Raw genomic sequence first — 22909 nt, 5'->3', positions numbered from 1 at the left:
CTCTTTGCTAGTCATTGTGCTGTGTGCTGGTAACTGAGCTTATATTTCAGTGGACACTGATACTAAACAAGTGAATATACAAGCAAGATAGTCTGAGGGCTTTTAAAGTGGGGGAAGGAACAGGGGAGAAAAGACCTATAGGCAGTCAGAAAGGTTTCTAAGAGATATCTTTTGAGATGAGACATAATGACAAGAAGTCATCCAAGAATGTTTTGGGAAAAGACAGTCCATATAAAGCTGTGTTTTTCAAATTGCGGGCTGTGACCCATTCCTAGACCATGAAATCAATTATGGGCTGGACCATAATTGAACAAACAGTAGAACACATCACATGATGTGCAACTTTTGTTTTAGTTATACATATATTTATACATATGTGTATGTGTCTGAACATACTTACATATGTATGCATGCATGCCTACATAGGTTACTATGTTAAGCGTGTATCTTACTACAGTGAGATCAAAAAAGTTTGAAAGCCACGTAGAGGGGCCAGTCAGTTTGAAGGTGTTATGGGCAGGAAAAGAGCTTTCTGAGTCAAAGGGAGAAAGAAGGTTAGCACGGCTGAAGTGAGCACTGGGGAGGAGTGGTATGAAACGACTTAGGAAATGTACATAATTTTTCTGCACATAACCTCCAGCCAGCATCTTAAATCCAGATGGCTTTCTCTGTTCTCATCATGGTTCTTCATTAAGAGAACACAGGAGGGAATTCCCTGGCAGTCCAGTGGTTCGGACTACCTCAGAAGTTCAGTCCCTGGTCCAGGAACTAGGATCCCAGAAGCCCCAGGGCATGGCAAAATATAAAAAAGGAGAACACAGGAGAATAATCTCCTTTCTTTAATGTAACTTTATCAATTATCACTTAGAGAAGTTAGCAGTTATACTAATGTGACTCTGAAATTAATCTCTAAATGGAGAATGTATTTTATAGTAAAACTGCATTACTTGAATAATTAAAAAGTGAAAAAAACCAAAATCATAAAACCTGGGGAAGACGTCTGGCTTTCAGATCCTCCTTAAAATGAAAAACTTTGAGGTTAGTTAGTAGTATTTAGGTATGCAAATTTCCTGGATATAAATACAAAAGGAAATAGTAAACAACCACTAAATTCAATGGCAGAGGGAAAAAAAATCAAGACAATGGGATGGCAGATCTTCACATACTTAAGTGTCCTCATAATCTATTTAACCTCTGTGCCCTCAGATCTCTTAAAAAAGGTGGAGCAGGTGTTCAGTAAGGTCCCTTCACACTGTAAAATGTTATTTTTCTAAGTAATTTTAGAATCATTTGCTATTTTAAACGCTGCAAAAATTAACCTAGTGTTTTATCAGATTTTTTTTTCTGAAACAGGAAGTTACATGATATATAATGAAGATAATGTCCTTAACTTTACAGTAGATGACATGGTGTTCAGAGAACTAGAAGAAATGTCAAAGTTATCTTTGGAAGTTTATGTTGTACCTAGGCTGATCTGCAGTTTGTGAGGCCTCGGCACATCACCAGATCAGTATCTCGATAAATAACAAGCTTCCTAAAAAGCAAGTTTAAACCCCAAAGCAGTAGGCAAGGTAAGTGGAAAGTGAGTTGGCAACACAACTCACCTACAAGCTCTCCAATCATGAAAAGCAAGTAAAGAACGGCAGCAATGGTCAATCTGGTTTTCACCTTTCTCTGCTTCAACAACTCTCTCTGCTTGCTGCAGTTGTCACAGGGGTCCGCCTTCAAACTCAGCTGACTGTTGGTCAAAGGTAAGTCCTGGTCCAGCAAGGAGTCATCGTCGGCCTGGAGGGCCGAGTGCGCCCCGTTAGCAGGCCTTTCCGGGGCTTCGGAACCATCGTCGGCCACCACAACTCGAAGTTTGTTAAACCGAGAAAGCCCCTCGTCGCCCACCTCGTCCGAGAAGTCAAAGGCGCTGGTGTCATTTAAGAACAGCGGCGCATCATCCTTCCTCAGCATTGATTTGAGGCGCTTCCACGCGCCGGATCCGGCCATAGCACTGGCTGAGCGGCCGCGGCGCCGAGCGGCTGGGTGCAGGCGGACGGCCGGAGACTCCTACTTCACTCGAAAGCCAGTTCCCAGTGGCACTGCGGCGCGTCCCTTCTCATTCTGTGGGAAACGAAACACATTATAAATTAAAGGCGGCCCGACAGAGCCCACAAGTTCCGAAGCCCGGGGCGGCGGGGGGCGCCGGGGCTCCGAAAGAGGGCAGCGCTCTACCTGGGGTGCCGCTGTCGGGCCGCCGCTCATCTCCCCGCCCCCGGCCGGCTCCGCGGGGCCGGCTCGCGCATCTCGGCCCGGGGCCGCGAAGGAGCGGGGCGGTCCTCGAGCCTGCAGCGCCCGCCGCTCCAGGCCGGCTTCCCGAGTCTGACAGGTTCGGGGCCGGGCGCCCACGGCCGCCGCCTCTCCCCGCCCTGCGCGAAGCCGCGCGCGTGCGCTGGAGCGGCCGCGGACGAGCCGCGCCAGGGAGGGGTGGGCGCGAGGACACGCAGGCCTGGCGCGCCCGGCAGAGGCGCACACGAGGGGCGGGGCGGGGCAGGGGCGCGCGCCGCGTCCCCCGCCCCTCAACCGGCTCTACACTTCCCGAGGCTGGGAGGCCGGGTCGGAGAGAGCTGGAGTCCTCGGGTTAAGTGGGTAGATTTCTACGGTCCCGCCCACCCAAGGTTGGGCGTTGCTGCCTGGAGTTCGCTCCGCTGAAGGACGGCCTAGAGAATCTTTGATTGAGATCTGGGTTTCAGATGCTTGGCGACAGGAGAATGTAACCCTTTCTTGCTAAATTGAGCAGCTTTTCTGCCATTAGAGTTGCTGCGTCTCTGGCAGGTTGGCAAAATTTGCTGCACAGTCAGATCATCTCGGAGAGGGCAAGGCTTGTGGTCATAAGCAGTTCAGTGTCCTGCTTTGTATTTACTGTTGTTTTTCAGCAAATATGTGTTATCTGTGTGCTCCCTATCAGGTTCCTTTTGCACCCAAGGTATTTACAGTATGGACTAAACCCAAGCACAGGAACTATATATAGTACGGTAAGTCCTCTACATACCAACCTTCAGGTTATGACCGGTCAAAGATGTGAACTTTCAAAGATGCGAACATGCTTTCCATGCTTTCCCACCGTCTAATCACATAGATTAGTTCACGTGTCTGGCATACATTATCATATACGTGCATGCTCTACAAGTGGTTGTGCTTTTGTGTACTTTACTGTATAATACTATATAGAATATAGTGCTACAGGATCTTTATTTTAAGCTCAGGATGTCCGGAAGCAGGTTTAAAAGCAGCAGTGATGTAGCTGGTATATAGTACTACCCAGACATCACTGGATCATTTTTTTTTTTTCAAGAATGTAGATAGACTTGAATCCAGCAAGGAATCGGAACCTGTGCCGTTAATGTCAGGTGTGAGTGAAATTACAGTTTGCCCTCCATCTCCTGTTGCTGACAATCCTTCAGCACCATCAGCTCCCACCTCCTCTCCCTCCAGTCAGTAACTCTTCTTGCCTGTTCACTCAGTGCCAACCCCTGTATGCCAGCTGTTGTACTGTACCATTGTACTTTTCAAGGTACTATAAGATTAAAAATGTTTATTTTTGTGTTTGTTTTTATGCATTATTTGTGTAAAAAGTATTATGAAGTATTATAAACCTATTACAGTACAGTACTATAGCAGAAGCAGAAGATATTAAGAAGAGGTGGCAAGAATACACAGAAGAACTGTACAAAAAAGATCTTCAACCCAGATAATCACGATGGTGTGATCACTGACCTAGAGCCAGACATCCTGGAATGTGAAGTCAAGTGGGCCTTAGAAAGCATCACTACGAACAAAGCTAGTGGAGGTGATGGAATTCCAGTTGAGCTATTTCAAATCCTGGAAGATGATGCTGTGAAAGTGCTGCACTCAATATGCCAGCAAATTTGGAAAACTCAGCAGTGGCCACAGGACTGGCAAAGGTCAGTTTTCATTCCAATCCCAAAGAAAGGCAATGCCAAAGAATGCTCAAACTACCGCACAATTGCACTCATCTCACATGCTAGTAAAGTAATGCTCAAAATTCTCCAAGCCAGGCTTCAGCAATATGTGAACGGTGAACTTCCAGATGTTCAAACTGGTTTTAGAAAAGGCAGAGGAACCAGAGATCAAATTGCCAACATCCACTGGATCATGGAAAAAGCAAGAGAGTTCCAGAAAAACATCTGTTTCTGCTTTATTGACTATGCCAAAGCCTTTGACTGTGTGGATCACAATCAACTGTGGAAAATTCTGAAAGAGATGGGAATACCAGACCACCTGACCTGCCTCTTGAGAAATCTGTATGCAGGTCAGGAAGCAACAGTTAGAACTGGACATGGAACAACAGACTGGTTCCAGATAGGAAAAGGAGTACGTCAAGGCTGTATATTGTCACCCTGCTTATTTAATTTATATGCAGAGTACATCATAAGAAACACTGGACTGGAAGAAACACAAGCTGGAATCAAGATTGCTGGGAGAAATATCAATAACCTCAGATATGCAGATGACACCACCCTTATGGCAGAAAGTGAAGAGGAATTAAAAAGCCTCTTGATGAAAGTGAAAGTGGAGAGTGAAAAGGTTGGCTTAAAGCTCAACATTCAGAAAATGAAGATCATGGCATCCGGTCCCACCACTTCATGGGAAATAGATGGGGAAACAGTGGAAACAGTGTCAAACTTTATTTTTGTGGGCTCCAAAATCACTGCAGATGGTGACTGCAGCCATTAAATTAAGACGCTTACTCCTTGGAAGGAAAGTTATGATCAACCTAGATAGCATATTCAAAAGCAGAGACATTACTTTGCCAGCAAAGGTTCATCTAGTCAAGGCTATGGTTTTTCCTGTGGTCATGTATGGATGTGAGAGTTGGACTGTGAAGAAGGCTGAGCACCGAAGAATTGATGCTTTTGAACTGTGGTGTTGGAGAAGACTCTTGAGAGTCCCTTGGACTGCAAGGAGATCCAACCAGTCCATTCTGAAGGAGATCAGCCCTGGCATTTCTTTGGAAGGAATGATGCTAAAGCTGAAACTCCAGTACTTTGGCCACCTCATGCAAAGAGTTGACTCATTGGAAAAGACTCTGATGCCGGGAGGGATTGGGGGCAGGAAGAGAAAGGGACGACAGAGGATGAGATGGCTGGATGGCATTACTGACTCGATGGACGTGAGTCTGAGTGAACTCCGGGAGTTGGTGATGGACAGGGAGGCCTGGCGTGCTGTGGTTCATGGGGTCGCAAAGAGTCGGACATGGCTGAGCAACTGAACTGAAATAAACTGAACTGAACTGAACTATAGAGCCCATTGTGTTAGTTGGGTACCTAGGCTAACTTTGTTGGAACAAATTGCTTGCAAACGTGCTCGCAGAATGGAATTTGTTTGTAAGTAGCAAACTTACTGTAAAAGTATCTGTACTGGCTGTTGATTCTGTTTAACAGCAAGGTTTAAAAAGAATTAAGTTTTTAGTAGTAGCTTCTAATTTAGATCTAATTTTAATGACAAAATGAAATGACAATAAGCCCCACCTTCTGCTTCTCTGGCGATTCTCCAGGTGAGTCTTAGGGGATTTGGAGGCCTTAAAACTACATGCAAAATTTTGTGGATACATGTATTTTCTTGAGTAAGTCTGTTAGCCTTCATCGTATTCTCAGATGGGTTTCAGACTCAAATAAGATTAAAACAACAGCAGTGTTAGAAGACTAGTGCAAACTCCCATTAATCCAGTGTTTATAAATATATTTTAACAACAATCTATGTAAATTACCACATTTTAAGTTATAGAAAATACAATAAAAAGTCATATAAACATCATTTTCCTCTGAAGATCCAGATGATACTTTAGAATCTTGCATGTCTCAGTTGCAACTCACCTTTGAATGGCCACGATATTCCTACAGAACTGCAGTCATGGGAGTCAGGTTAGGAAAACTGGATTAGCGATCCCCTAGTTCCCTAGACCCAGAGTATTTAATAACCAGGGGACCTCGGTCATTATCAACAGAAGGAAGAAATTTTCCTGAAGGTTGCTTCCTTAATTCTAATATTAATCCATCCAGATTGGGAGTAGTTTATTTGTTGTTAGTACTTTTAGTTTGTTATATTGCCTGAAATCCTACTAATGAGAAATAACAAATGAATAAAGTATTTCAGGAATGTGATCACTCTTTACTAAAAATTTTGCAAATGAGATTCCATTAAGGAATGGAGATAGACGTTTTTAAAAACAAGATGAGGCAAAGCATGTGTTTTGTTTGTTTTTGATATTTACAGTAAACTGTTGGGAAGAGCTAAAATATGGTAAGTTTTGGGATAAGTTGTTACACAGCAATAGATGACTAATATAGTCAATATCAACTTTCCTCTGTTCCAGAAAAGATACCTTTCTTATTCTTTTATCACATGGACTCTTGTTCCTAGGCCTGCTTTGAGTTAGTGGCATGATTTCTATCACTGAACTTTAAAGGGGGCTAAATAAATAGATTTCTGTGACTAGTCTTGAAAGGTAACTACCATTTTCAACCTTATATCTACATATTCAGAATTTATAACAATAGATAATCAGCTTTTGAAACATAACCCATTTATGAGTGGAGTGCTTCCTGCAAGTATTCTAGCTCTTGATCAGTATGCCATTCTTTTATATGAGACTTAATACTTCTTAATACTTTGCCTGGGCAAATGGAAAAAGTTGTCAACCATTTAGCCTATCTCTCAACCAGGTAACCTATAACATACAGATGGTTTAGGTAATAGCAGAGACCAGTCAATTCGATTTCAGGACACATATCTCAGGGCAGTTAACTGGAATAGATGCAAAATATCCTATGTCAAAACCTGTTTTCTGGCCCAGATATCTCTTGGAACAAATGACAGTGCTAAAAATAATACTACAGCTAACATTTACTTAAGGCTTGTTTATGTGCCAGGCACTAGGCAAGGGATTTGATTTACCTGAGTTCATTTAATCCTTACAGCATCATTAGGATACAATCACTAGTGGTACAAAGCATGGATGTGGGAATCAGACTGCTTGTGTTTGCATCCTGGTTTCACCACTTAGAGTCATATAATCTCTGGCGAACTGTTTAACCTCTTTGTGCTTCAATTTTCTTACCTATGAAGTGGGAGTGATAATCATACCTGCTTCACAGGGCCTTAATAAGGAATAATGTATATAGAGCATGTAAAACTTAACATACCTAGTTCCTAGCACAGTAAGTACTCTATCAATGCCAGTGATTACTATTTTTTAAGTAGATGGAGACATAGAACCTCAGGGAGATTAGGTAACTTGGCCAGAGTCGTGCTGCAAACAGAGCAGGAACTCAATTTCAGATCAGTTTGGTTTCAGAGCTCAAGCTCTTAACTATCACTCTACACTATCCCTCTTGGTTTCTTTCTGCATAAAAATGGAATAATCTGCAGAAAAATATCTAGACTTCTTGGGATATATTAGGAGAGATCTCTGTTTCATACATTAAAGATTTGCCAACAATTTGAGACCTCTGCATTGTCCTGTGAAATCCTGTTTGGGAATGGAAGGGGGAAAAAGTTTTTTTTCTTTTTAATTGAAATGTAGAAAAGGTGCTTCATCTACTTAGTTGACAGGTTCAAATGCTGCATATTCCCCATCCTGAGAACTCTTTTGTCTGTTGGAGTATGTGGCTGTAGGAAGTTCCTATAGGATGTTTTTGGAATATGTTCCCTTACCTTTTTTAGGAGGGGATGAAAGCTGTTGGATGGGTATGAACAGGAGTTAGTGATGTGATACACAACTCTGGTGAAGCTAATGCTTTCGTCTTTCCATGGATTACTCAGTAACACAGTGGCTGGAGATTCAGTTTAACCTCTCCTCCAGGGGAGAAGAAATACCAGAAATAGATTACCTGAGGACAGGCAGTTGTCTTCTTGGCCAGGGAAGAGATAAAGGAGATCTCTGGCTCTAGAGACCATCTACCATTTCACCAACCTGTGAGCCAAACCTACTTTCAAACAAGTTCGTAGTTTTCATATCTTTGTTTCTGTCTTTTTAAAAAAATTTTTAATTAAATATTCCTATGGGTTTCTCTAATCATGTCTGGCTGAAATGAAAGGGAATAGGAGGTCCCAGCTGGGACAGTAATTTAAGAACTAAGCATGGGATTTCCCTCTAGTCCAGTAGTTGAGACTCACCACTCTGCCCTTCCACTGCGAGCAGGTCCAGGTTTGATCCCTGGTTGGGGAACTAAGATCCTGCATGCTGCTCTGCCAAAAAAAAAAAAAAAAAAATTTCTTGAACTGAATAAAAATAAAAATACAACATATCAACTTTAAAAAAAGTATATATATAAAAAGAACTAAGTGCATCAGTCCTGGAGTTTGGAGGTTGTGGCTGGGCTGGGGAAACTTGAAGATGAGGGTGGAATTTGGAAAACCTGGTTTTAGCTTCTAATTTTGCCATCTATTTACTGTGATCTCTAGTAGTGTACTATTGCTGAACTCATTGTTAATAGTGTTAATATTAATACTCATGAGTTAATTAACATGAGTTAATAAACTCATGTGTTAATAGTGGAAAATAAAATTTGTCCTACCTGTTTCATAGCGACACTGTAAGAATCCAGTGAGATTTTGAATGTAAAACATCCACTTAACCTACTTTGCTAGTGAGAACTATTAAAGACCACGCCATCTAAATCAAATTGCAAACCAAGGGTACAGGCGAATGCTGGTCATCTGATATCCTTCTTAGGACTGCTACACTCCATTTTTGGTTTATTAAACATGTTTTGAGTCACTTAGACCTCTTGATCACCACCACATATGTTTCGCTGTTACAATTACTTTATTTCTCTCCTAGGCTCTGTGTGCCCTTAGCAGCTGACATTGTGCTCAGAGCAGAAACACTGTAAATACATGGAATTAATAGATGAAAATATTTTTGTTATAGAGAGTTCATCCATGACTTTAAATTCCTTTCTAACAAATATTTGTATGTCTTCAAGCTAGTGTGTAAAGTCATTTGTAAGAAATTCTTACCAGGGAGGTCAATATGTCTCATAATGACTAGAGATTGTTAATATGCTAGTAGTTTGTATTTATACTAGACTCATTTCAAAGAATGTTACAACATTATGAATTAAACTGGGACAAAGAAGCAATGGCAGACTAAGGGACTCTTTTGTGGCCTCTGACAACTGGTGGCTTTAAACAAAGAAAGCTGTTGTGTAAGAACTCCCTCCTGGGGTTATTGTGAGGATTGATTAGATTAAAATCTACAAAGTGCTTTGACTTTTTCCCAGAATTCTTTTGCAAATAAAGATGGCGTTTATTTTTTTTTAAGTATCTTTATATTGGTCCTTGCTGAATCAAATGAAACAAGTTCACCTACTATTTCACTCTCTGTATTCCCTGAAGCAAAAAAACCAGACTAAGCCAACCTAAATTACTTTTAATGGTTTTAAGCTGGCCACAAGTGCACACATGACTGAGCAGAATTTAGTACCCTAATCACAAAGATCTTTGTGTATGATTTACATGACACAGTAATGCCTCATAATCACTATGCTACATGGTCATTAGATATAAATTACTGTAATTATTACAACTGTTTTATACTGACCAACAAAGTTATATATTCCTCTTTGTTAGTTATATTTTAATAACTCACATTCTGCTTACTCACAAAGAATGTTTCAGGCAGCCTTCCTGAAAGTTCTTCCCTATCTTCAAACATTGTAAATGTTGAAGGTTTGCCCTGATACCAAGTACTGTTTCATCCTCATTGTTTACACAGAAACACATAGAGACACCAGATAAAAAATGAGAGTCCTAGATCCAAGTTTCCAATAGTTGAGTTTCCTCGGGAACCCCTTTTCTGTTCCCAGTGACCCAACCGGCCCATGCTGTCCCTTCCCTGATCCAGAAGGAGCCACTCTGCACATTCTGGGAGGCAGCAGTTTCTCTGGAGCAGGCCCACATGAGGTCTGTGAACAATGGAACAAGAAGCCTGTTGGGTAGGCTACCCCAAAAATATGCCTCGATGGCATATTATTTATTTTGAATCAAAGTTATGGCCAGTTGAAGAAGAGGCACTCTGAACCTTCTGTCTTCCTGAAAGCCGGAAATAATCTCTTCTTGTGAAACTTACACTCCCTATATCTGCAGATACAAGGACACCTTATCACCAAAGATAGGGAACTGGAACTGAGAAGTCTAGGTAAACAAACCTTCACTACTTCTTTAGCTTACTACTCCAAGCCAAAACTCTGTTTTGATTCTTCGTGAATTGGGCACCCAGAACCTAAGTTTCTTTGTCCTGTCAATTCCTCACAAAAAAGTTTGTCTAAAAAGTATGAAATATGGACTTCCCTGGTTGTTGTTGTTGTTGTTCAGTTGCTAAATTGTGTCCATCTCTTTGTAACCCCGTGAACTGCAGCATGCCAGGCTTCCCAGTCCTCCAGTATCTCTTGGAGTTTGGTCAAACTCGGATGGTAAAGAATCTGCCTGCAGTGCAGGAGACGTGGGTTCAAGAAGATCCCCTGGAGAAGGAAATGGCAACCCACTCCAGTATTCTTACCTGGAGAATTTCATGGACAGAGGAGCCTGGCAGGCTATAGTCCATGGGGTTGCAAAGAGTCAGACATGACTAAGCCACTAACACGCGCGCGCGCACACACACACACACACACACACACACACACATGTCCACTGAGTCAGTGATGCCATCCAACCATCTCATCCTTTGTCACCCACTTCTCCTTTTGTTCTCAGTATTTCCAAGCATCACGGTCTTTTCCAATGAGTCTGTTCTTCGCATCAGGTGCCCAAAGTATTGAAGCTTCAGCTTCAGCACCAGTCCTTCCAGTGGTGGTCCAATGATTAAGAATCTGCCTGCCAGTGCAGGGGACATGGTTTTGATCCCTGGTCCAGGAAGATTCCACATGCTGTGGGGCAAATAAGCCTGTGTACCACAGCTACTGAGCCCACACTCTTGAGCTCATGAGCCATATATGGTGTGAGCCTGTGTGCTGCAACTCCTGAAGCACGTGCACCTAGAGCCTGTGCTCCCCAATAAGAGAAGCTACTGCAAGGAGAAGGCTGCACAAAGCAAGGAAAAGTAGCCCCTGCCGCTGCAATTAGAGGGGCTTCCTAGGTGGCTCAGCAGTAAAGAATCTGCCTGCCAAGCAGGAGACCCAGGTTTGATCCTTGGGTGGGGAAGATCCTCCTACAGAAGAAAGTGGCAGTCCACTCCAGAATTCTTGCCTGGGAATTCCCATAGACAGAGGAACCTGGTGGGTTTCAGTCCACGGGGTTGCAAAGAGGTGGACATGGCTTAGCGACCACAGGTAGAAAAAGCCTGGGTACAGCAACGAAGACCCAGTGTAGCCAAAGAGAAAACAGTATAAAGTCTGCCTACTTTGGCTACTTCTTCGGTCTCATTCTATGGGTCTTCCATGGGCATGAATTTAAATTTGTTTCTTGTTTTCAATTAATTTTAAGTCCAGCCACATGAATTCAAGAGGGACAGAGGGAAATTTCTTCCTCCCCAACCAGCCCAGTGTATTAAATGAGGAATCCATCTGGCAGGTGACCAACTGTCCTGGTTGGCTTGGGACAGAGGGGATGCCCAGGGCCTAGGACTTTCACATTACTAGGATGAGTTTCCCTCGCAGTGAGAATAGATTCCAGAACCCTGAACATTTGGATTCTGGAGCCCTGGCTGAGTGTTTGGCAGGTAGAGTATCTTACCTGAGAAAGGCATCTTGTTCCTTTTGGGCCTGCAGCACACGGGGCTGGGTGTTCTCTGGGAACTCTCCCGACGTGAATCCTGTTACCTTGAAATGGAAGAGGTCAGAGGTGTCCAAGAGGGAGGCGGCCACACGAGGTAGGGCCCCCAATGACCCTGCTAGAGCCGCCAAGGTCCCAGGTCAATTCTATCAGCTTTGCAGGTGTGGTAACTACCCCTGAGTATCAGGCTGAATAAATCAGTGTATGCCCTACTGCCCGGAGAGCCTGAGGAAATTACTGTGTGGCTGATACCTTAATTGTCCTGGAGGACACACCTCTCCTGTGGCCCTGGCCCCTTCACAGGGCCGGTGGTAGGAGAAACCAAGTTACCTTGGAGATAGAGCAAAGGTGACAGGGAGTTTTATTGTGATATATTTTCCAAGCCTTATTGTCTCTCCCGGCCTCTTATTCTTCTGTTTTCCCACTGGGATGTTCTTCCCCATTCTTGGAGGGTGTCCAACTCCTGTTCAGCCTTCAAATTCTATAGGTTCTATCCAGTTTCCCTCCTTCTTTCCCTCCTTAATCCTCTCTCTCTTCCTCTCCTTCCCTCCTTCCTTCTCATCTTCCTTTTCTTCCTTCCTTCTCTCCTTTTATTCAACAAATATTGTTTGAACACTTATCATATGCCAGTCATTGAACTAGGGACTGGGGCTATAAAGTTAAACAAGACAAAGTCTTGATGATAACCCATCCCCCAGTAGCCCAGTAGTAATACCACACATTCTAAATCTTTATCACCAATTTCTTCTGGAGATTATATGCAGACTGTCATTATCTATGTCTGTATATAACTTTTAAGTGAAAGTGCAAAATAATGTAGCCTTTCTTCTAGGTTGAATTTTAGCTTAGTTGTCCTGAAATCATTCCCCAGGCCTCTACCCAGGGATGTCATCAGACAGCCAACCCCATCCATTGTGTACTGATTCTTATAGTCTGGGGCAGGAAATTCACACACTGTTACTCTAGCTGCCTTTAGTCTTTGCCATTGTGCTTAGTTCTGAGCTGTGAACTCATAGCTCAGAGCCTTGTCTTCATTTTATAAATAGTTTGTATATTTTTATCCCAATGTGCATTACTTTGCACTTGTTCCCACTAAAGCTCATTTGTCAGTTGTCTGACCACACGCTCAGATTTATAGGCTCTTCTGACTAGCCCAAGAACGGACAACCTTGTTCTATAAGGGGCCAGATAGTAAATAATTTTAGCTTTGCAGCACTACCCTAGTGTTGGTGGCAGTTATCGGCTCTGCTGCTGTGTTGTGAAAGCAGCCATGGACGATAGTAAATAAATGAGCATGATTGTTTTCCCATAAAACTTTATTTATAGACACTGAAATGTGAATTTCATGTAATTTTCACCTGGTACAAAATATTCATCTTCTTTTGATTTTTTTTCAGCCATTTAAAAATGTGAAAACTATTCTTAACTTGTGGGCTGCCCAGAAATAGGTGCTGGCTGGATTTGGCTCTTGGGTTGTAGTTTGCTGACCCTAATCTAGACCCATTGCTAGTTAGAAGTTAGGGATTTTACTGCATTCTCCCTCTGCTGGATCACACACACATATCAGTGAGCCTCTTCCTAGTGCAGATGCTGGAGGATTCAGTCTCTTAGGTCCATCAGTCCCTGCTTCCCAATGTTCTGTTAAGGCAGCCTACCTGTCCTCATATAGATGGGGTGCAGCTGGGGTCCCAGAACCCACAGAGTGCTCTGCTTGTGGCTGCCCCAGCCTCCCAGAGGTCCTGTTAAAATGCACTGGACTTTTCAGAATAGAAATCTGACTGAGTCTCCACCCTCCCCTCCACCCCTAGCTCAGGCACTTTAACAGGAAGCCACACTGAACTTGCATTGTTTGAGACTTTGATCACAGCCTTTGTAAGCACAGGTGCCTTATTTGGAATGGTTTTCCTCACCATTCCTTTACCTAATTAATCCTAAATAGACTCTGGAGCCACTCTCCCCCAGGGCACTCATAGCACCCCAAGTCTAGATGAGTCCATCTGTTACATGTGCTAATGTCTCACTATGTAACTTTATTTTCATTAGTGACATTATTTGATTAAGAGCTGCCTCCAACTGACTTCTTAGGCTCTCTGCTCCATGAGAATGGGGGACTGCCTTTGTTTGCTCACTGTTATGTCTCCCGTACCTGGTCCTCTGCCTGGCACATAGTAGATATTCGAAAAGCATTTGTTGAACAGAGGAACCAGCCCCACAGCAGTCCTCAGCCTGTTGCCTGGTGCACTGCTGTCCATATAAGTCTCCCAACTAGGGAATGGTGGAGTCAAAATTTGTCCGAGCCAAGTGCCCATCATCTTTCCATTCTGACATTTTCCTCCCTTCTATGCTTGCTGGTTGGTGATGGTGGTGGGGAAGGTGTGTATGTAACATTCTCACTTTTATAATCTTTTGGGTGATTAGCCGCTTGTTATGACTGGTTACTCATTTTGGTGAATAGTCTTTCCATGTCATATTAGAGTTCCATCAAAACTCACATAGGTCTTGAAGTATTACCCTTTCATTTAAACCACTCATCATCCATTTACCCAACCCATATTTCTTAGCAGGTTATTTTAGTCTGTTTGGACTATTATAACAAAATACCACAAATCAAATGGCATATAAACAACAGAAATGTTTTTCTCACATTTCTGGAGGCTTTAAAGTCCAACATCAACAGCATGGTTGTGTTCTGGTGAGGACCCTCTTTCTGGTTCATAGCTGGCCCTTCCTCACTGTGTTCTCACATGATAGTAGAGGCTAGGAAGCTCAGCGGGCTCTCCTTTATGAGAGCACTAATCCTGTTTATCCACTCTCATGACCCAATCACTGTCCAAAGGCCCCACCTTCTAACACCATCACATCAGTGGGCATTAGGATTCCAACGTGTGAATTTGTTGTAAACCAGACACACTGTGCTATGTGCTGAATATGCTTTAGGCCAAACTAGTGTGTTCTTAAAGTTAGTGGAACAGGCATTCGTGGGGGAGGTGTGGAAGTAAGAAAGATGGAGAGGAAGGATGGGAAAGAGGACTTCCTATGAAGTTTCTACCCTAGGGACCCACGAGTCCGGAGGAGGCTACTGGCTATGATAGGGAAGGCAAGGGGAAGTTAATGAGAGTCTTATACACCAGGATAGAAGGGATGAGGTAGAACCAGCAGAACTTCATCCTGGAATGAAATACTTCTTCTGTTAGTAGGGGCTTGTGGTTTTCAGTTGCCTTCCCAACAAGCCGGTACTTTCCTAGCTCTCTGATGTTCTCATTTATCCTTTTCCAAGCCAGCATAGATTTTGTGCTCTCTGTATAGGTAGCATCCCTACTTATCTTGATAGCCTACCAGTATTGCTACAGTGACCAATTACTATACTGTGTAGAAGAGGTCACTTCATTTTCCCCTTAGTCATGTGTGTGTGTGCATCGTTTGTGCATGTGTACACAAGTCTGAATAGACTTGTGCATGTTAGAGGTGAGGGACCCTGGTTATTGTAGTCCACTCATTAAAATCACGTTCAGACAGAGGGGTTCTGGTGACTGCTGGAAGAGACATTTACGTAAGGCATTTTACCTTAGTGAGTTCACTGTGCATCAGATTCAGAAACTTGATTTTCTTAGGGCATCCTAAGAAAGCATTAATTTCTCATTAACCTAAATTATGGAAACTAAAAAATACAAACCATAATATTGTGGATATGTAAGAAAGTGTATGTAGTGTTTTTGAGATCAGATCAGATCAGTCGCGCAGTCGTGTCCGACTCTTTGCGACCCCATGAATCGCAGCACGCCAGGCCTCCCTGTCCATCACCAACTCCCGGAGTTCACCCAGACTCACGTCCATTGAGTCAGTGATGCCATCCAGCCATCTCACCCTCTATCGTCCCTTCTCCTCTTGCCCCCAATCCCTCCCAGCATCAGAGTCTTTTCCAATGAGTCAACTCTTCTCATGAGGTGGCCAAAGTACTGGAGTTTCAGCTTTAGCATCATTCCTTCCAAAGAAATCCCAGGGCTGACCTCCTTCAGAATGGACTGGTTGGATCTCCTTGCAGTCCAAGCGACTCTCAAGAGTCTTCTCCAACACCACAGTTCAAAAGCATCAATTCTTTGGCGCTCAGCCTTCTTCACAGTCCAACTCTCACATCCATACATGACCACAGGAAAAACCATAGCCTTGACTAGATGGACCTTTGTTGGCAAAGTAATGTCTCTGCTTTTGAATATGCTATCTAGGTTGGTCATAACTTTCCTTCCAAGGAGTAAGCGTCTTTTAATTTCATGGCTGCAGTCACCATCTGTAGTGATTTTGGAGCCCAGAAAAATAAAGTCTGACACTGTTTCCATACTGAAGTAAGTGGGGATGAAATGACTTGGGTCTTGCATTTGTTTAAAATATTTTAGTTCATTTTTAAAAGTGCAGGAATGTGAAGCAAGTATAGGATTTGATAATGCATTAGCTTGGTTAATGAGTATTCTACAGGACCACCAGGAACAAACCTGTAGTCTGACAAAATCAGTCTCACAGCAAGGGGGTACTCTGTAGAGCTGTGATGTGCTACCCTCCTCAAAGGACCTCTAGCAACTGTATTCTTTTTTGTTTTTTTTTTTCCCCACTGTAGCATTATTTTCATTCTATTTTTTAATGGGATGAAAGATTATTTACATTCTGTTGTGCTTTACATTTTTCAAAAGTTTCACAACACATGATATCATAGAATCCCATAATATACTTTTTTTCTATCTCTTATCCTTATATTGCCCCTCCTCCCTTCTCTGTCCTCCCTGATAACCACTAGTTTGTTCTCTATAGCTGTGAGTTTAGCAGTATTTTTATGGAATGTCTCAATTAATTACAGAATGAACTTTCCTCACATGTCTATAAGTGAATTAGCACCAGAGACCATTTTTATAAAATGACAGCTAGCTTCAAAAGCATAGCGTGAGGGCTCTGGGTCTGAGCTCTCCCATATGACTCCCAAACTCAGGAACTGTGGTGGTTGCTCAGGCAGTAACATTGACCTGTCTGCAGCGAGGAGCTCCTCTCTCTCCTTCTGCTCTTCTGTCCCAGGATCAGTTCTAGGGACTGTCTCAAGACTTGAGACATATGATATCTACACACATCCCACTCCCCATCCCCATGTTAAGCACTTAAATCCTGTTCTAGGCTGAAGGAGTGGGCACATCTATCCATATACTAATGCACCAGGCATCTATTTCTCCTGCTTCCAGCTTCTGGTTTAGCTTTAAGACTTTTTATCTTTGGGATACAAAACAGATCCTGCTAACCGAATTGGTGCTTCAACTTCTGTTCCCACCGGCACCCCATTGCCATCAGACGTCTTAGGGGCTGAAACCTGAGAAGCCAAAGGGCAAGGTGAGGATTCCTGGCCTTGCAACCTGACCTGTCTGCCTCACTCTCAGCCTTGTTTGCCCTTCATCAGCTCCAGGAATGACAGAGGTGGCTAAAGAGGTGCTAATGATACCTCCCTGGTTTACAAGGCATTTTCAAAGGCATGATTTAATTTGATCTTCTTGCAGACCTGTAAGATACAGTTTTTCCTGTTGGAAGAGATAAGAAACTAGGGCACCACAAGGTTACATAATATGTTTACAGTCACAAAGTTAATCAGCAGCAGGGCCATGAAATGAGAACTGAGGTATTCTGTCTCCTGGGGAAGTTTATCTAAGTCCAATTTATTACTAAACCACTATATTTATATAATTAAAATGTTATTTGTAGCCACCAAGGTGTATTACCACAGAAGATGAATCATGATTAGCAGCAGGCTGAGATTGTTCAATGGGCTTCCTTCATAGTCAGTTGGTAAAGAATCCACCTGCAATGCGGGGGAGGTTGTTCAATAGCCAAATGCTGTGTTTCATTTCCATCCATGTGTGAATGTACTATTTTTCCTAATTTTTCATCACGAAGAGTCAGTAGATAGTATATAGTTGATAAATCAAGAAAAAGAGGCATAAATATATTACATACAGTTTTCAAGTGGTAATCACAGTAGAACTTACAAACTGTTAGTTAAACCTCTGAGTAATGTTTAATTAGTGGGAGTGGTGGGGCTGGTGGTGGGAGATTTTTGTTTCTCATTTTAGGTACTTTCTGCACAGTCTGAATTTCTAAAACAAGTAATGTGCATTACTTTTAAATAAAAATTTTAAAAATGGAAATAAGAATGGAGATAAAATAAAAAGTATTCCCTCAGTGAGTGATTACTTAGTCATATGTAATACTAGGCAGTCATTAGAAAAACTAAGGTCCATGTATACAAATTTTAAGTAAGGAAAACAAATTGAAGAATGGTGTGGTTAGGATAATACCATTTATTTCAAATACTGTGTGTGTACATGTGCATGTGAGTGTGTGTGCACACCACACTGGGAAGGTACATATTAAAGTGATAGCAAAGTATAGGGATACATAGCAAAGAGGGGAGGAAAGACTTTATAATATTCTACACTTTATATACTGTTGTCCCACTGTTTTTTTTTTTAGTTTTTATTTTATATTGGAGTATAGTTGATTTACCATGTTGTACTGTTTGTTTTTTCAAGGAGCATGCATTGAATATGAACGTATGGAATGTTCTGCAGATTCAAAACTAAATTGATTCTGAGTGTTTCCTTTCCCTTTTTTGCTATGAAAAGGGCCAAGTGTGATTGTACTGTGTTAGGTATAAGGGTCAGGATATTACACTGACTTGTAGGGAGGAAATTCACTGGTTCTCCACTCGTTAGTATTGTTCCCAAAGGGAAGTTTGTGAATTGAATCGGTCCGCTGTCGTGCCTTAATGTCACCATAGAGCTGACCAAAAATATGATTCATGTTTCTTTTTATAGTTCCATTTCCTTCTTCTGCTTAGTTTTGAGCAAGAGTGTGTGGAATTTAAATCCCCAAGTCTAGTATCTGATGATTGTGGCAAGGTATCTGTCCCACACTTTAGAGTTCTGGACTTGGGGTCTTGACTAACCCTGATATTAGTTAGAATTCTTTGGCAATTCAATTACTCTTGTACTTTATTTTATTGTGGAAAGAACACTTAACATGAGATTTACCCTCTTAACAAATTTTCACATGCATGTTCAGTCCTTCAGTCGTGTCCTACTCTTTGCAACCCTATGGACTATAGCCTGCCGTGCTCCTGTGTCCATGGGATTTCTTGGGCAAGAATACTGGAGTGGGTTGTCATTTCCTTTTCCAGGCGATCTTCCCAACCCAGGGATCAAACTCCATCTCGGCAGGAAGATTCTTTACTACCTAGCCACCTGGGAATCCCAACAAATTTTTAAGTGTTTGATATATTATTGTTGACTTGAGGTACAATAGTCATACAGCAGATTTCTAGAATTGACTCATATTTTTAATTTTTTTGGTTCCAGTTTTATTGAGATAAAATTGACATATAGCATTGTATAAATGTAAGGTGTATGGCATAATTATTTGACTCATATACATCATAAAAGGATTACCACAGAACGCTTAGCAAACATCCATTATCTCATATAGTTTAAAGAAATAGAAAGAAATTTTTTTATTATGATGAGAACTCTCAGGATTTACTATCTTAACAACTTTCATATATAACATACAAGTGTTAATTATGTTTCTCATGTGGTACATTTCATCCCTAGTACTTATTTATCTTATAACTGGAAGTTTGTACCTTTTGACAGCCTTCATCCAATCCCCCCTCCTCCCACCCTGCCTCTGGTAATCACATTTCTGATCTCTTTCTCCATGAGTTTGCTTTTGAAGTATAATTGGCCTACAACTCTAGGTTAGTTCCTGTTATTATACACAACATAGTGATTGTATATTGCTATACATTTCAAAATTATCACCACACTAAGTCTAATTACTGTCTGTAACCATTCAAAAATATTATGTAATTATTGATTATATTCTCCACACTGTACATTTCATGCCATGAGTCATTTATTTTGCATCTAGAACTCTGTACCTCCTAATCTCCCTCACCTATTTCTATCTTCTGCCCACCCCCTTCCCTCTGGCAACCACGCTTTTGTTCTCTGTATCTATAACTCTGTTTCTATTTGGTTATGTTTGTTCATGTGTTTTGTTTCTTAGATTCCACATGTAAATGAAATAATATAGTATTTGTCTTTCTCTTGTGTGACTTATTTCACTTAGCATAATATCTTCTAGGTCCATCCACATTTTTGAAAATGGCAAGATTTCATTCTTTTTTATGGCCGAGTAGTATTCCACTTCATAGGTGGGGCTGAATCTTTGCCTGGTAGTTGTTTGATCCAGTACTGATGCCAACAGGCTGGTGGGTGGGCCTAGTCCTGGTACTAATAAGCTAGAGGGAGGATTCCAAAATGGCACTTGCCAGCACAATGTCCTCGTGGTAGATGATTCCCCAGAGTGGATACTGCCAACGTCTCTGTCCCCAGGGTGAGCTCCAGTTGCCTCCTATCTTTCCAGGAAGCTTTCCAATAGCAGTTGGTGGGACTGACCCAGGCTTCTTTTGAATTACTACTTCTGTCCTGACTTCTGGTGTATATGAGCTTTTGTGTTCTCCCTTTAAAAGTGGACTCTATTTCAAACAACCCTGTGGGTCTCCAGAAAGTAAGCCCCATTGGCCTTCAGCATCAGACATTCTGGTGACTCCTCTTCCTGGTGTAGAACCCTCAGGCTGGGGAGCTTGATGTGGGATTCAGACCCTGTGTTCCTTGGGGTGAGCCTCTGCAATTGTAATTGTCTTCTCATTTGTGAGTTGCCCACCCTAGGGCTATGAAGCCTGGCTAGACCATGTCTCTGCCCCTCCTACCCTCTCATTGTGGTTCCTTCTTTATATCTTTAGTTGTAAGAGATCATTTCTACTAGTCCCCAGGTCTTTCTCATTAATAGTTTCTCTGTAAGTAGTTATAATTTTGGTGTGCCTGTGGAAGAAGGTGAACTCAGGGTTCTCCTACTCCACTATCTTGACCACACTCCTTCATTTTTCTTTTAAATAAAAGAAATTAAATTTGCAAACACTTTAAGATAACCTGGGAAATATGCAGTAAAAAAAAGAATGAATCCTTCAAATTACAAAGATTTTGCTAGTATGCAAACTGCCAGTTCCTCTAAATTTGGCATATCCAATCTACTTAACTGATTTGTTGTTGTTCAGTCACTAAGTCATGTCTAACTCTTTGTGACCCTGTGGACTGCAGCATGCCAGGCTTCCTTGTCCTTCAGTATCTCCCTGAGTTTTCTCAAACTCATATCCAATGAGTCAGTGATGACATCCAACCATCTCATCCTCTGTTGCCCCCTTCTCCTCCTGCCCTCAATCTTTCCCAGCATTAGGGTCTTTTTCAGTGAGTTGGTTCTTCGCATCAGGTAGCCAGAGTACTGGGGCTTCAGCTTCAGCATCAGTCCTTACAATGAATATTCAGGGTTGAAATCCTTTAAGTAGTAATTTTTCTAACAGAGTTTAGTTGGAGAATGAGTAATATATTTATGCCTTTGACAAAGATAACACGTATGGTATTGCTGTGTTTGAGAACAGAGAATATAAATCCTGGCTAATTTTATCTTTTATTCACATCAAAGAACATGTGAGGTTCTACCTGTCCAGTGAGGATAGACAAATATAATAGCAGGTGTGCTAGGTGGGCACATGTTTTTATCTTACAAATCTTATGGTTGTTCCTCTTCATCTCCATTAGGAAAATACATAGGGAGTAATAAATTTTAATAGTAATCTTTATCTGTGAGCAGTTTAGAATCTCTGAGCATCTCTGAGCAATTTTTATGTCCAGGTACAGTGAACTCCGGGAGTTGGTGATGGACAGGGAGGCCTGGCGTGCTGCGATTCATGGGGTCGCAAAGAGTCGGACACGACTGAGCGACTGAACTGAACTGAACTGACAGAGCCATTTACATAGCTTATATTGTGCTTTCAGTCCACATGCTATCCTATCTGTGCTTCCCATATGTCCAGGCATTTTAGTTCCAGGCTGACTCTGGCAACATCACTGGTTGAAATTGTTCTAGGACTTCTGTGGATTTTTGTTTGACCATGAGTAGTAGTGAAGTGAAGTGAAGTGAAGTTACTCAGTCATGTCCAACTCTTTGCGACCCTGTGGACTGTAGCCTACCAGGCTCCTCTGTCCATGGAATTTTCTAAGCAAGTGTACTGGAGTGGGTTGCCATTCTGGCCTTTGAATCCCCATGTTTTCATGATGCCTCAAAAACCTTTACCAATATGATTTTTGTTGTAACATTCATATACTGTCTGGGAGAAAATGAGCAGCATAACAAGGAATGTCTGGTTTAATGACAATGTTGTCTGTTATTATGAAAGGTTTTTAACTTTCCATACTGGCAGCAAGTCAAGTTTCCAGTAAATTTCCAATATAGATGTAGATTTACAGAAATGTGATACAGTTTTTCTTCCTACAGTTAGGGCTGCCATTTTCCCATTATGGTTCTTCTTTGGGGTGTATTTTAGGATGTGACAGTCTTGTATTTTGTTGTCATATCCTTTTGACAATCCTTAGTCCATAAAGGCATCACTCCCAGCTTCAGTGTGATAAGGTCAACTTTAGAGGAACCTGGTTCCCAAGGATGTAAAGGCCATGGTTCATCTTTTAATGGACATAGTTTGCTCACTAATTGGGCTTTTTTTTTTTTTTTAATCAGAGATCAACTGCTTAACAATATTTTCTTTGCAAAGATGCTATGCTATCAAGCGTAACTCTTGCTGTGGGGTCTTCTAACAAAGAGCCAGGTGTTCCTTCTCTTCCCCAAGCCCTGAGCAGCACCCGGGCTACCTATGCCTCAGCCCAGTGTGGACTAAAAAATACAGTCACAACCTGAAAGTAGAGAGTTATTTTATTTGGTGGGAATGTTTAGGACTCTGAGTCAGGCAGACAGCATCTCAGTAGCTCTGAGAAAACTGCTCCAAGGAGGCAGGAGGGGACTCAGGTTATATACAAGTTTGCAACAAAGGGAGCAGGCGGTCTAAACATCAAAGATCAGGTTATCAAGTTAAGGAATTCAGCATTCTGTGTATGGGAAGATGCGAGCCTCTGGGCTTGCTGAATTCATTCCTTTCTCATGCACTTCAGCTATCTGGTCTGGTCCTGTTTCCCTGCTCACCTTCCTTCAT

At 42.0% G+C, this 22909-nt stretch overlaps 1 protein-coding gene and 1 pseudogene across 1 annotated transcript in view; both read right to left on the bottom strand.

Annotated features, from left to right (window-relative positions):
* The window catches only part of SLC30A4 (solute carrier family 30 member 4), a 31415-nt gene extending 29003 nt beyond the window's left edge, over window positions 1-2412 (bottom strand). Inside the window, exons 1-2 of the mRNA XM_027554104.1 lie at window positions 2221-2412; window positions 1605-2109 (exon numbers count right to left, since the gene is read on the bottom strand). Of these exons, the coding sequence (XP_027409905.1) occupies window positions 1605-1995 (391 nt within the window). The 5' untranslated portion in view covers window positions 1996-2109; window positions 2221-2412. The remainder of the gene's footprint in view (window positions 1-1604; window positions 2110-2220) is intronic.
* LOC113899646 lies at window positions 2056-22909 on the bottom strand (annotated as a pseudogene).

Source organism: Bos indicus x Bos taurus, chromosome 10 (genome assembly GCF_003369695.1).
Source record: "Bos indicus x Bos taurus breed Angus x Brahman F1 hybrid chromosome 10, Bos_hybrid_MaternalHap_v2.0, whole genome shotgun sequence".
Lineage (NCBI taxonomy): Eukaryota > Metazoa > Chordata > Mammalia > Artiodactyla > Bovidae > Bos > Bos indicus x Bos taurus.
The sequence above is the reverse complement of the archived record's forward strand: the minus strand, read 5'-3'. Positions and strand labels throughout refer to the sequence as shown.